This window comes from Brachionichthys hirsutus, chromosome 10 (assembly GCF_040956055.1).
Source record: "Brachionichthys hirsutus isolate HB-005 chromosome 10, CSIRO-AGI_Bhir_v1, whole genome shotgun sequence".
NCBI classification, from domain to species: domain Eukaryota; kingdom Metazoa; phylum Chordata; class Actinopteri; order Lophiiformes; family Brachionichthyidae; genus Brachionichthys; species Brachionichthys hirsutus.
The window spans coordinates 10,215,082-10,229,380 of record NC_090906.1 but is presented as its reverse complement, the minus strand read 5'-3'; the positions used below and the strand labels follow the sequence as shown (position 1 = coordinate 10,229,380).

At 41.3% G+C, this 14,299-nt stretch overlaps 1 protein-coding gene across 1 annotated transcript; it reads right to left on the bottom strand.

Moving 5' to 3' along the window:
• Window positions 1-2,310: 2,310 nt before the first annotated feature.
• LOC137900655 (LIM/homeobox protein Lhx1-like) lies at window positions 2,311-4,797 on the bottom strand. The gene is made up of 5 exons (XM_068744779.1): window positions 4,628-4,797; window positions 4,128-4,348; window positions 3,583-3,857; window positions 2,818-2,974; window positions 2,311-2,699 (listed from the first exon to the last, which is right to left on the bottom strand). Exons 1-5 carry the CDS (start codon window positions 4,795-4,797, stop codon window positions 2,311-2,313), a joined length of 1,212 nt encoding a protein of 403 aa, XP_068600880.1.
• Between the last annotated feature and the right edge of the window lie 9,502 nt (window positions 4,798-14,299).

The following is a 14,299-nucleotide window of genomic DNA, read 5'->3' as shown; positions in this document are numbered from 1 at the left end:
AAAATTGTATGTGTGAATGATTTTCATGCAGAAAGTATAGCTACCAAGCCTGGGGCTTAAAAAAAAAGGAAAAAGAAAGAGTTAAATTAGCAAATTGGGCCAGATTCTGCAAGAGACTTAAAGGAAACAGCGATGAAAAACAAAAGGCCAACTCTCAATTCAAATAAGATTTAGATGAGAAATGAAAAGGATTTCTATCTCAAATTGCAACGCAGCATTATCCAGTCATAATGTTCGTCCTATTGTAATGTTTGAATTAACTCGCATCCCAGATTTGCTTTTCTCATGTTTAAGATCCTCCTTCTCTCAGCTTTTAGGTGTTCAGGCTCATAAAACTCATAGAACGGGATGCATTTTATAATCCTTTTTATTATATTTCAAACTTAGGTGCCGTAATGGACTCGGTTCTCTAAAATACAGTAGTTATAATTTGTCCACTCCTAAATCATGATGTAGGAGTAATTAAAAAAAAAAGGCCTTTAAAAGCCTTTACATAGTGAACTTTTATGCTTTCTTCTCACTATTTCTAACCAGTTGACATAACTTACTGTAAGCAAACACAATTTGTGATTTTGGTGAACGGTCTAAAAATTACCCAACAGATTATCAATCATCCAGCTCAAGGCCATGCCGTCTAATTTTTGACGTGCCACTTCAGGAGGATCAGTAAAATGTACGAGACAAAACATCAGGCCTAGGAGTAAGATTTATAGCAAACACATCTGGAAACAATTACATGAATTCTACAGTGACAGAAAGAGATATACAGATCAACCACAGCCTGCAGAGTCGCACAGTCGCCGTCAGATAGATTTCAATTGATTTGCTGGCCTCATGTTTGACTTCCAAATCTCTTCCAATCAAATGCATTTTGTTCAGACAAGCAGGGATTAGTTTAACTAACATCTTAACGTCATCGCCAAACATCTCAGCTTTTGAGACAGAGGCTTTAATTAACAGAATATGACTGTTTTTAAGGTTTGCATCTATATTTGTATGTACAGTATAATAATAATGTATTTATTTTTCATTGCTATTCCTTTTAATCACCATTGCATCGACATGATATTGATATTGGGTTGTTTCTTTGTTTTTGTTTTTCATTGACAATCAGCAACACCGCAATCTTTAATTGTGGAGAGATTCTCTATTATAATCAGAATCTCTTTGTTGAAACATTTGCTACATAATCCCAGGTTATAAAAGGCTATAGCTCAGAATATTATAGTTGGATAGCTCAGCTGTGACAAAATAATGGAGATCGTATACGAAACAAACAGCAGCCAGAGAAGGAGGGCAAACTTCTACAATGCGTAAAAACTGAATGATTTATATTTAGAATCATTGCAAATTAGTCAATTTGTTGTCACTTCAATTAAGTATATATATGATGAATGTTAATACCGATATATTCAGATTATGAGGGGGAAAAAAGACCATATCTCACAAGTAAATATTCAGAAATTTGTTGAGCATTTATTTGGCAACAGTTTATCCGTATTTATGTTTTTAATGACAAGAAACTAGCACAGCGAGTTATCACATTTGTACAGCTACAAAAGTTTGATTTGTTTGTAGTAAATCTGAATCGAGAGGTTTTATGCAACGCTGATATGGAGCTTCAAGTAAACAGTTGACTGCTCTGTACAGTTGTACATTATTTTATATATACAGTCAAACTCATGTCGTGATGAAGTCAAATCAATTTACATATATAGTTTTAATCTTTATAAAGATTTCCATTTGAAGGCGAACATTTGTTGGTTGTGAAAAAAAATCCTAACTCAAATTCCTGGCAAATAAAGACAAACAAAACCAGAGTATATCCACAGTCCTGAGCAAGATTTTTTGGTCAATTGTACTGAAAATAACAATCATGGGCTGAAATTTTACAATCTTGTTCTATACGCATGAACTGCAGTCTGGATGCTGCGGTTATAAAGCATTTTATAAACCTTCACATTAACATTTTGAGGACTATTATAACAAAATGTAGAAGAACCCCCCCCCAAAAAAAGAAATTCCGTGGCAAATAAATGTGCTTGTTTATTGCTTGATCGATGAGGCCCGACACTGCATGAGATGAACTCACAGGGACTATTTTAAATATTATTGATTGGCTAGTCAATAAACAATTATACTAACATACAAATATAGCAATTTACAAAAAGTGAAATAGAGCTCAACAGTAAACAATAAATAAACAAACAGATACACAAATAAATAAATAAATAAATAAATACAATTAAATACAATTAAATTAAATTTTGCCTTCAAAATGCAGGTGTGCATTGTTCATCCTGGGCTCAGCTACCAGACGGTGCCTTCGCTCATTTCTGAGGAGGGCTGTGACAGCTGGTTGGTGTAGCCGTTGTCGCTGAGTGACACCGTGGTGTAAGGTGTGCCTGGGCCACATATCTCACTGGAGATGCTGTGCACTGATCCCGGTACATGAGGCTCCGGACTGGGAGAGTCCGCAGGATGATGGGGTACGGCATCAGAGAAACACTGCAGCTCCCCGGGACAGTGGGGGCCTGGATGGTGGTGATGGTGGTGGTGGTCTATGATTCCTAAAGGGGTCCCGGCAGGGATAGAAGAGGACACGAATCCCAAGTCTGCTGGGGTCTGAGCCTGGGAAGGTGGAGGGCCTTGAAAGTACTCATAATTCCCTCCTGAGCCGTAGTATTCACCAGGATAGTCTGTATATGCCCAAAAAAAATATCTTATTAGCAGAATATATATATATAGTGTGTGATTACACAAAAAGCTATTTAAAGGCCTCTCGTCATCCAAACTGAATATCAGGACATTTCTCACCTCCATAATAAGAGAAGTGTCCCAGATCCTCCGGTTCCAGTCTCTCCCCCAGCGCCCTCATCCTCCTCTGGCCGCGGAAGAACATGTGTCTCCTGCCGCCCAGGCTGCTCAGCTGCTTCATGCGTCTCTCTTTGGACCTCCGGTTCTGGAACCAAACCTTATAGGGACGAACAGAGGAGAGAAGCACGTTCGATCTGCACGAATGACGTAAGCAGGCGAGTGAATCGATGCTCAACGCAGGCATGGCCTCAGTATGTCTAAGCTGAGTCAAAATGTAACGTTTCTTTAATTATTACATTGCGCTTCTTTTGTTTTTGCTGTAGCGGCCGTGACATTTTTTTTTTTTTTAATTTACGACAGAGAGAAATTATGCGGTCCAACTCAGACGCAGGGCTAGAAGCCATGGGTTGTTCAAATGGAACAAAGATTCTGAATAAAAAATAAAATAAAAAAAACCCCCACAAATATCGGGTGTGTGAATGCATGATTTATTCAGCCCACTTCCACTCTCATAGCATTTAATGCGTTTGGATGTCCAGAACGCGCCAGTCCGCCATGGACAGCTCGTTCTGCTTTTAAAGGTTTTATGGGGCAGTGGGAGAAAAGGTTACAGGAAAAAATGGATTTGGAGCTCAAGATGAAGAAAATGGAAAAATAAATCAGAGCAACAGTAAAAGACAGACGCCCCAAAGGGGGGGGGGGGCGCAAATGGCCTGAAATACAATAGCTTTTCCCGCAGAAATGTTCCCTTTTTTCTTTTCCCACCTGAATGACTCTCATGCTGAGGCCGGTTTCCCGTGACAGCTCCTCCCGGATGTGCCTCGTGGGCTTCGGCGTGGCCGCGAAGGCCGCTTTCAGGGTCTCCAGCTGCTTGGCTTTTATGGTGGTCCTCGGTCCGCGTCGTTTCCCGGCGGCGCTCTGCTCGTCATTGTCGTTGTTGGCCGCGTCCTTATCGGATAAATGTCCGGTCTCCGAGTCCTTCCCGTCGTCCTGCGGGTCCTGAGAGTCTGGGGACAGACTCGGGTCGCTGCACGTCGTGACTATATGGTCACGATATCAGTACAGAATCAGAGATTTCAAATATATTAGGATAAGCTAGAAAGGCATAATAAAAATAGATTTGTCAGGAAAGGATTAAATAAATAATTAATAAACTGATTTTGATAATAAGAATAACAATAATAATAATAATAATAATAATAATAATAATAATAATACATATAGAAGTTCATATATTAATTATAATATTTTTAAAATAATAACCCCTATAACACTAAGCATTATAAACATAAATCTGGGCCTCTGATCACCTGAAAGGAGGATTGTGTCTTTCCCGTTGTTGTTTTGATAGTCCTCTTTACAGAGAAATTTGAATTCGTCCAGGATGTACAGTTCCTCTCCGGTGGACAGCTGTTTGTTACACATCATGCAGGTGAAACAGTTCAGGTGAAACACTTTGCTCTTGGCCCTGCGGACCAGATCGCTGGGTAATATTCCCTGGGCGCACCCGTCGCACTTGGTGCCAAATCTCCTGTTCAAAAAGGAGAGAGAGGAGGTCACATAAATAATGTAAATAATATTGCATGACATGGAATAAAAGAAGAAAGGCCTGCAAGCATAGGGTTATATGTGACGTTATATTGTATTTTATGTCACACTTGTACCATTAAATGGCATGATTCCTGGCCTGTGTTGTTGTTTTTAGTTTTATTTTCAAAAAAGTATTTTTTATTTTTTTGCTGTTGTTCTGAAAAAAAAACACGAACAAAAATAAAACGATTTTTTTTTGCAATTGTCCTCGGATACTTACCTAAAGAAGTCATTCTTACAATACAGTTTCCCCTCTCGAGAGAAACACTTCTCTGTCAAAGTGCACTTGCATTCGCAGCACTGGACGCATCTGATGTGCCACGGTCTGTCTAAAACTTTGAACAGGAACCTATCGGTGATAGGCTTTTCACAGCTGGCACAGTGGATCATTGTCCGGAGTTATTCCCAGCTCAGTGTGGGACGCACACTTTCGTTGATCCAACGGCCCCGTCTGCTCGGTGTTGGTTCAGTATGATCCAGAAAATCCAGTGTATCCAAATTAACTAAGAATTACATCTTCCCCCCTTTTCTTTTTTTTTCTTACAATCCACATATGGCCAACGGCTCCAGATGAAGTGCTGAAAAAGCAGCATTTCTGACACAGAATTACGGGATCATAGCGGGACCCATCGAAATGATCAGCGCGCAGGAAAAAAAAAATAGTCTTTGATGCTTACTGTGGCGCGATTTATCCCGAGGTGTCTCCAGAGGAGCGACCCGTTACTTGCGTTCCATTTTCCTCTGGCGAGCTTCACGGTCTCGGAGCGACGTTGCGATGAGCGCACCTCGTAAAGCTCAGCCTATTGCCTATTAAGAAAGCGGTGACGTCAGAACCGGGAAAACCTATGAGCAGCCTTTTATTTTTTCCTCTGGACCACACGTTGACTAAAGGTGCCTAAAACCAAAATAACACGAATATAATAAAATAAAAAAAAACAGTCTCTACTGTATGAAAAGCAAAAAGACCAACAGTTCCAAAAGGCTAAAAATATGACTTAATGCGCCTTTAAAATAATAATAATAAAATACAATAAAAATAAGATGCTTGAAAAATAAAGACACGACCGGAACTTTGCTCTATACTTTACATTTAATGATGTTAAATGTACAGCTTGAAAAGCTAAGAAGCGTTTTTTGAGAAAAGATGACTAATATGAAATAAAAAAACAAACAATGAACGCACCCGGCGTCAACGTTCTCATTATAATCGTTGTGTTTCTCAGCAGCTTCTCTCTCACTGGTAGCCTGATGAGGTTCAATGATCACATCAAGCCAACAATTTATTTCCTATGGAAAAGGCATGCATGGGGGAAAAAACCGACTGCATCGGTGGAGAATGAACATTTATCAGCAGCTGTCTGTAATGTGGAGTGAGAACAGATGAACATGCTGAACACAATCTTTTCGCATAATGTTGTGCACCAGCATTATTTCTCATCTGGGTCTGAAAGGACAAGAATCACTAATGGCTACAATCTGCGGCAATAGGCTGTCCCGTCCAAGATTTTATCGCGCCATGTTGGCGCACTGGGGATGGAGATAACGCATTTCCATATAGCCTTCCAGCTCTGGCGGAGCCTGATATCTCAACTCCCGTCAGTGCACGTCAGATTTTTTGTTGTTCTTGGCCTCATAAATACAAAATATAGATCCGCAAGTCGTCTTGTAGTGAAACGAATTGAAGGGTTTTGTTCAACAATATTGGAGAAACAATTCACAGTTTTTTATTCTATTTTTATTGACTCCAAATTAATCACAATTTTCAATGGGCTAATAAATGTAAGTGTTGAAAACATACCATGGACATTTTATTTTCGGACAGTATGGCACCACACCTCTAACACAGCAGCACTAACAGATCCATGCATGCAAGTCCATGCAAATTCTGTCATCCAGGTCTCGTTCATACAAGTTCAGTTGGCTTTTGTTGTTCTTCTGCTATACTCCAAAATAAATTTTGTCCTCTGCAATCGAAAGAGTCCTTTTATGTTTGTATATCATGTTTTATATCAAACTTTAAGCTTCTTTCATGAACAAATATTGCAGATGTGAAATAATCAGCGCATCTGGACTGGAGCCCTCTAACCTTCCGGTGGAATATACATTGTCAGAAGTTGACTGGTAGACACATATGATCAGCAGTAATATACTGCTGTGATTTTCATCCAAGTTGCTAATCGCAGGTGTAAACAGGCTCTAGCTCAGGTGACTGTATGGACACATCTCCAATTAACTCTATTGTGCAATAATAATAATGATCTTTTGTCATTTGAAAGATTTTTTTTACAATTAAACCACATAAAAATGCATGAAAAGTATTCATTTTGCATTTTATATCATAGTTCTTAAATTTGATCTATTTTGGCAAAATGCAGATTAACAGCAAGTGACAAGAAAAAGGGGCAGAAGGCATCCAAAGTTCATTAGAGGTGTTGATTCTAAGCCCATCCCAGTACACTGCCCGGCTGCAACACTCCAGCACACAAGAGAGGCTCGCTGCAGCGCAGGAATCTGGCAGGATGCGCACTGTTTGTTTTGGAGTGAAAAAAGCCTCTCATTAGTGTGTGTTAATTGCAGCTAATTAGCCCTAACAAGATGAACAGGCCACCCACTGGGACGGTTCACACAAATAATTTGTAGAAAACAAAATTAATTACTAGATGCTAATTAAAGTCAATTTGAGCTAATTAAACATTGGTGGGGAAAGTTATAGAGAGGAGAAAAATACCTGGCAACACACAGCATGACATGACAAATACATCTGGCAGCTTGAAGAGCCTGAATAGCTCATCACTGAAGCCCAGAGGACAGCCTTCATCTATTCAGATCCTCTATGCTGAATCCAGCCAAACAGAAGTCTCCAGAGATTTTTTATCATTGTGACAAAAGTTGTTGACTCATCTTATTTCTAAGTCCGTCTGTTATCCCGTCAGCTTTAAATGAATGTTGTAATTGGTTCCCAGTTTGTCACACTTTAATGGTTCTATCTGTGGTTGGTTTGTTGTAGTTTGAGTTGTGATGTCTTGGCTGAAACGTCAGTCGCATTCAGCCACAAAAATTATATATTAAAGTCAAGAGAATAATAAAAAGAAAATGCTGCAGCTGTGGCAAAAGATTTACGTCCTCCGCACAAATACTAAAACCCATCACTGCGTTCTGACATTTAAAAATCAAAGGGTAATTCACGCTGACCACCTCTACAGAGACCTGCCAGATTACATCAGGGGATTATCTCATTCATGCATGTATCTTCGTCACTTCTTTTATTGATATCAGTCATGGCCATCACCGGCACGTACATAATTGTACCAACAGGAATAGAAGGAGTGGGGATAAATCTCCAAAAGTATTTCCTGTCGCCTCCCAGAGAAGTTCATAATAATGTAAACAGCTACTGTGGAAATCAATCAAGGCATCAATCCTGTTGATCTTTTTTTTCTCCATTGGAATACAGACCATTGTTAGACTCATCCTCTGCAGTGAGATGGACATTTCATTTGATTTTCAATATGACCAGCTGAGAGCTAGCGAGATGATGCTGTCAATGGTCACGCTGGTTCTCTACTGCATTTTTTTCATGAGGGAGTTGCAGAGTGTAAAGAAGAATAGGGGAGCAAGAGAAGGCACAGAAGGGGAAACTGCCCCATATAAGGTGACAGAGGGTGATCTGCCTGAAGGGCCGTTCAGTGAAGGAGGCCCAGGGGACTCAGCGCCCACGGTCCTGGTGATGATGGTGATTGATGCCCGCACGATTCAGACACCCCAGACGCTGCAGCAAATTAAATGGCTATTTTGTAAAGTTGTAAAGGAGTTGAATGACAAAGGGGAGTGATCCCCCCTCCCACACACACACACAGTTCTGTCACACCATCGGCTTCTGTTAGGTTTCCATGGTGTCATCCGTGCCTCGAGGGAGGAGTGCTATTACAAGCCTTTCACGCTCACTCATAGATACACTGGCTTCACTTGTGCACACATGGGGGCACGTATGAGGGCGTGGATGGAGGGTAAATATGGATCCATGCACACGATGAGAGACTGTAAGTCTGCTCATGAGTCGGTGGATGAAAGTCAACAAGCAAGCAAATATTGATGAAGCATCCATGGGGAACTTGGTGTGAATATTTCTCAACTGGCAGGCAGCAGTGCTTCCTCTGTTTGAGCATCAACCCAGCTCCTTATCTGTACATGATTTACAAATCATTTATCCTCAATTTGAATTTAATTGACCCGGACGACCTGAGGATGCACCCGTTGCCGGGAGCGACGTGTGCGGGGAGAGGCGATGGAGAGACAGACTGCGTCAGGCTATAGGCAGAGCAGCCTTCAGGGAGGACGACTCGCAAGCCAGAGGTCAAACCAGTGTCAAGTGGGGAATGGGGCCAGCTGAGCTGCCTCGGCCCTCGCATTGTGCTCATCAACACAGCTGCTGTCAGTTATCAGAAGTATCTGCAAGGGGAGTCACAGTGGGGTGGGAGTGGAGGCACACAGAGAGGAGCGTGCTCGTGAGGAAGTGGGGGTACAGGGAAGCTTAGGGGCATATGGCCGTACTAGCAGAGGAAAAGGGTTCCATGCAACACATGCCAAATCTCTCACAAGCTGGTCACCTGCCTTCATCTCAAGGCTGCTCATTTGAAGAGATAGAAAAGTGATTCTTTGTGTTGTCAGCTACATAAATAATACATTCTCAAATGTACAGGTTTGTCAAAAATGACTGCACATTTCTGAAATTGTAATTAAAGACGGAATAAAAATAGTAAGTAACAGTACCAAGCAGCCCCCCCCAGGCTGCAAAGTCAGCCCTACTGCGGTAGTGTTTCCACTCTTCTGGAATGGTTAGATTGGTCTATATAGCAGTTTATCACTTGATGCCACTCTGCTAAGCCCACTCGCTGAAAACTGACAGTGAGGAGCGGGGGACTCCGCTGCACGAATCGATTTGTGCCGAAATATATATGTCCCAATAAGAGGTCATCAGGGCTGTGCATATCGTACGATGGTTTGTCAATGGTGAGCAGCTTGAAAGAGAGGGAGCAAAGGGAAAACAGACACGCCACGCATGAAAGCGTGGCCGTTTGCATGTGTCAGACGTCCCAGCCTGCTTCCTCTGGTGCATCTGTCAGTCTCTGATCTGTGGCTTGTATGCAAGCAGGGGACTCATACATGCTGCATTAGAATAAAAGTGGACTTCACGAGTGTTGCAGACAGACTGTGTCCTGATGCTGCCGCTTGTCTTTTCAGCTGTGCCGTCACATATCCTTTCATTCCACCTTCACTTTGGGACCGGACGCGTCCCAATGCACTAAACAGATGGGCGTCTGACAAAGGGCCCGTGCTTCCCAGCAAGCTGGTGTCCTATATGGCTGATTACACCTAAATACCAAACCTAGAATTGATACAGTGGCTCACGCTCACACCACACATTCGGGTGAGGGAGCACCCATAATGCAAGATAATGCAAGCTGTTTGTATTGTTCACAACATGGCGAGCTCTACCTTAGAGAAACGATGGGTTAGACGGTAAAGAGGGGGGGGGGGGGGGGGGGGATTGCTGCTAGAAGTCAATATGTTGCACACACACATAGCAATCTAATTCTAATTCATGTGTAGACATTACCGATGGAATTTAAAGGAAAATAATCTCAGATATATAAAATCTCTTCTCATTTGTATGGGGAATACAAGAGCATCACTTATTTGAGCTGTGCCACAGTACTAGTAGTATGAGTGACTGACTGCCAAACACAGTTACATTTAAGGGGTAACAATTTCTTAATGAGGAGGGATCCAAATAAATGGAACCATTAGGGGGGGATTTTCTTTAATTTCAGGGATCCCCTTGGCCTAATAGCATCGTAATTGACTAAACCAATCAATCAAGTAAAATCACCAATCTTCATCAACTGAATAAATGCATTAAAATACTAATACTTAAATATCTTTTAATACTTTTGGTCTATATTAATGCTAGCTGTTTGACTTTTGGTGCACATTCGCAGTACTTCGTTCCTTGTGAGCAGTGCTGATTCTCTTCTTGTCCTTACTCTACTCTTGTGTGTGTGTGTGTGTGTGTGGGCTTCTTATCAGCAGCTGTGTCCTTTCCTTCTTCTCCTACTTCCCTCCCATTCCTGTCTGGCCACCCAGATATGCTAATCACGATGTAAGAATATCCTGTTGGATAATTAGCAAACATTACCCTATGCTCATCTCTGGATTAGTTCTTCGTGTGCTTAATCACATTTGGTCTTTTTTCCATGCCGATGTTAAAGGTGGAATGTGAATAAATATGGTTTATATCTGTCGAACATTATAGCATGGAATCCATTGGCAGTTCTTACCTCCAGGATATTGTCTGCAGACTGAGATGGCTGAATGAAGAGGATTATCTCCTCACACATAAACCATTCAGTCTGCTGAATCTTTAGAGAGTCGCAATACCACCAGAGGCTTTCTACACTAGTGGATATTCCCGTATTATCTTTTATTATTTGATGGTTTTACATTCATTTGTATGCTCATGTTTTTGAATTGATGTCTTACCACAAATAAGCTTTGCTTTTACTTTGGTTTTTACTACTTCACAAGAGGGACCTCCAGGAACATGCAGCCTCTTAATCACAAACGCCTTTTGCTCCAGTTTCATGAAAAAAACATATATTTCCTTTCTTCTGTTGGACATCCAGAAAATCCAACAATTAGGGATGTCCCGATCCGATTCCGATCACGTGAGGGAGCGAGTATACTGTGTATCAGTCCAAAATCAAATGACTCGGATTCGGAGGCCAAAAAAACAACAACCTTATCAGGACATCCCTAATTTAAATCATATCCTTGATTCCGCTAAAGCATGAGAATAAAGTTGATAATTGTAGAAAGTCACATGCTTCGATGGAAGTTAGATGAAATCCCTGTATTGATGGCCCCTCCCCTCTTTTTAGGTCTCATTTGAATATATTGAGTGAGCCATCTGTAAGCCATTTATCTACATCAAAAAGCCGTTACAATCTTCGCCCCCCCCCCCCTCTCAGTCCCCAGTCTAGTTTGCATGTACAAATCAACACATGAGATACGAGGATACACACACAAGCATGCACACACACGCACACACTTGCAGATGGTGGATTTGACATGGCTCAAACATTTTTTAGTTTTATTTTTACACTGTTTTTTTTTCATGAATTCTCTCTTTTAAATGTTTTACTTTTACAACACGAGCTGCTAGATGTCTACCTGACATTCAACATTCTTTCTGTACACAGAAAGATGTTCTGGGGTGCGCCCGTCACAGCCAATCCCTCTCTCTGTGGCTCTTTCAGCAAAGCCCTCCTGTGGCTGTTGCACACATGACCCTTGAGAACAAAACATAAAAGCACTATTATAAGAGTAATGACCAAATTTAACACTTTGCCTCGGCACACCTGGGTTCCTGACAAGGCCCGTATATTTCCTCTGACAGTCCCAACATCTCTGCAGAGTGCAGCCAACCAGAACTTAACTGGCAGGGTCAATATCCCTGGAGACGGTGAGAGAGAGGGAGAGAGAGGGGAGTACTTTAATGACATGGCGTACTTTTGTGTTCTCATTTGTGGTTGCATATTTGCCCAGAGGGCGAAGGGGAAGTCGACAATCAGGGCTACCTGGTAATTTTTACATTTCTGGAATGAGGCAATAGACGCTGGTATGAAAGTATGCACTGATAGGCAGGTAAGCAGGAAGGTGCACATTTACTTTTAATGTAGATCGTGATCTGTGTGCATCTACATTAAAATCATGGCTCCACATTAATGTGCATAAACATAGACTGGGTAGAGGTTGATTTGAAAACCTTTTCATGTTGCAGATATTAGTCTTCAGATGTCAGCGAGCAGCAGTTCCTCTAAGAGCGCATGGCCAGAGGCAGAGCTCCCAATCTTTATTCAGCACCTCTAATGTTAATGTGCTAATCTGTTTCCTCCCAGCATCTTTACAACATTATCATCTTCTCAAATGAGTTGACACATATGAATTGTAATATATATATATATAAAATCGATTTAATTACATTTGGAGACAAGGTATTCCCTCATAAGGGACAGTAGACAATGTGCATTATAGACTGATCACCCATCCCTCCTGAGTCTTTTGCTTTACATGGCGCTATTTCAGGCCACCTTACCAGTATATGCTGCCATTTTATCTAATCGTTCAATGGTCTTGTCTTAACAATGCCCCAGTTCCCTCAAGGGTCAGGTGAGAATTAAAAAACAGCAGCCTAAAGCAGAAGTGAAAATCACAGACTCTTCTCAGCTGACCCCAGATAATATCACAGGACCTGTGATCAGCTCTTCCCAGTTTCTCATTTCTCTGGAGATTGTGAGATAAAACAATCCACGGCACGTCACTCACCCACCAAGAGTGTCGCCCATCCCTGTCAGTGATCAGGGAGCAGCTCTGGGGCAAAACCTGTATCTGTTTGTCTTATTTCTTCTGCAATTCCTATTAATCGCATCATGTCTTAATGCTATTTCTCCTCCAGAGGATTACACTGCTTTATTCCGCTGCATCCGTTGAAGAGCTCCTGTGATTTCACACACCTCCCTGCCTGCAACCCAAAGACATAACCTCTCATCATTCAATCTGTCTCATGAAGCTCATATAATCCTTGATTGGCATAGCGTGATCCTCTGAAGTGTTACATGTGAACAAAGCATTGAAAAGATTATCCTGCTTTATTCTTCATGTAATTGCATTTATTGTTGCGGTGCACAAAAATAACACAATTGGTTGGATTCAGTTGATTTGGGTGAATAATTTGGTATACAAATTATTTCCCCCCAAAATAATATTTTATATTAAAGACATTTTTCCATGATAATATAGTATATTTGCATCACATCATTCCGTTATGACATCACAGTCATGTGCAGGAACCATGACCATCCACTGCTGTGTATTTTAACAGGTCAGTATCTCACTGAATAAATTATATTAGATGAGATACAGAACATTCACTGCTGTCATAATGAAACTAATCTCATATATTTATTTTATGTGCCGGGCCTCATTGTTACCCACAGCAATTTTGTTTTTAAATTTCATACATAGTCAGGGTTTACATTAAATAACGCTGCCTTGCTAATAAATAACTTTAGTGCAACAAATACAAATGTTATTTACATAAATGTTGCGAGGAACCAACTTCAGATGGTGAATTAGGATGCAGCGCATTAATGAGATGAAACATGTAGAGTGGTAAGATGGAAAATGAGAGCTGGGACGTCTGTCAGTACTCATGATGAATGGAACGGATACCTCTCTCTTTCCCACCCTCGACCTTCAAGTGTCCTCCTCCACCACCTCGGGTAACATTTCTCCGATCTGCCATGCTTTTCTCTTCTGTGGCAAATTACTCCATCATACGTTTGCCAGCACCTGTCTGGCGGACGCGGAGGAAGCCTGACGTCTCATAGACAGCTGAGTGACAAGAGCAGCGCTTGGGGAGAAAACCGACCAGAAGCAGCGGGGCTAAGAAAAAGAGATGAGAAGTCAGGGACTCATTTGAACATGAATTCTCTTGGGTGAGGTAATATCAGTCAGTCTGCGGCTAATGCATGTCAGAGCGTGTGTGTGTGTGCTGTCTGATTGAGAGGCCGGCAGAAGGTTGATAAAATTCAAGTCGAAAGGAAGTTGGTTGCGCAGCTAAAATTTTGATCCGTAGAGAGGACATTTCCTCTTGAGTAAAAGTGGATGGAGAAAGACTAAGGAAATCACACAGCACAGCACAGCAAATCAGTTCTTCTCTTGCTGGTAAAGGACACTGAATCAGACTTTCATCTTGTTCTATCTCTAAAGGTCCGAGCTTTGACCATGTGAATTTGCTTTACAATGACATTGGCTCATTTAGACATGTGGA

Bases quoted from the DNA above. Each gene is read 5' to 3' on its own strand.
- LOC137900655 (XM_068744779.1), bottom strand. From the start codon at position 4,797: ATGATCCACTGTGCCAGCTGTGAAAAGCCTATCACCGATAGGTTCCTG. The intron at 2,975-3,582 runs GTGGGAAAAGAA...CGTCCCTATAAG, and splicing joins TCAGCATGAGAGTCATTCAG to GTTTGGTTCCAGAACCGGAG. The intron at 2,700-2,817 runs GTGAGAAATGTC...GGGCATATACAG, and splicing joins ACACTTCTCTTATTATGGAG to ACTATCCTGGTGAATACTAC.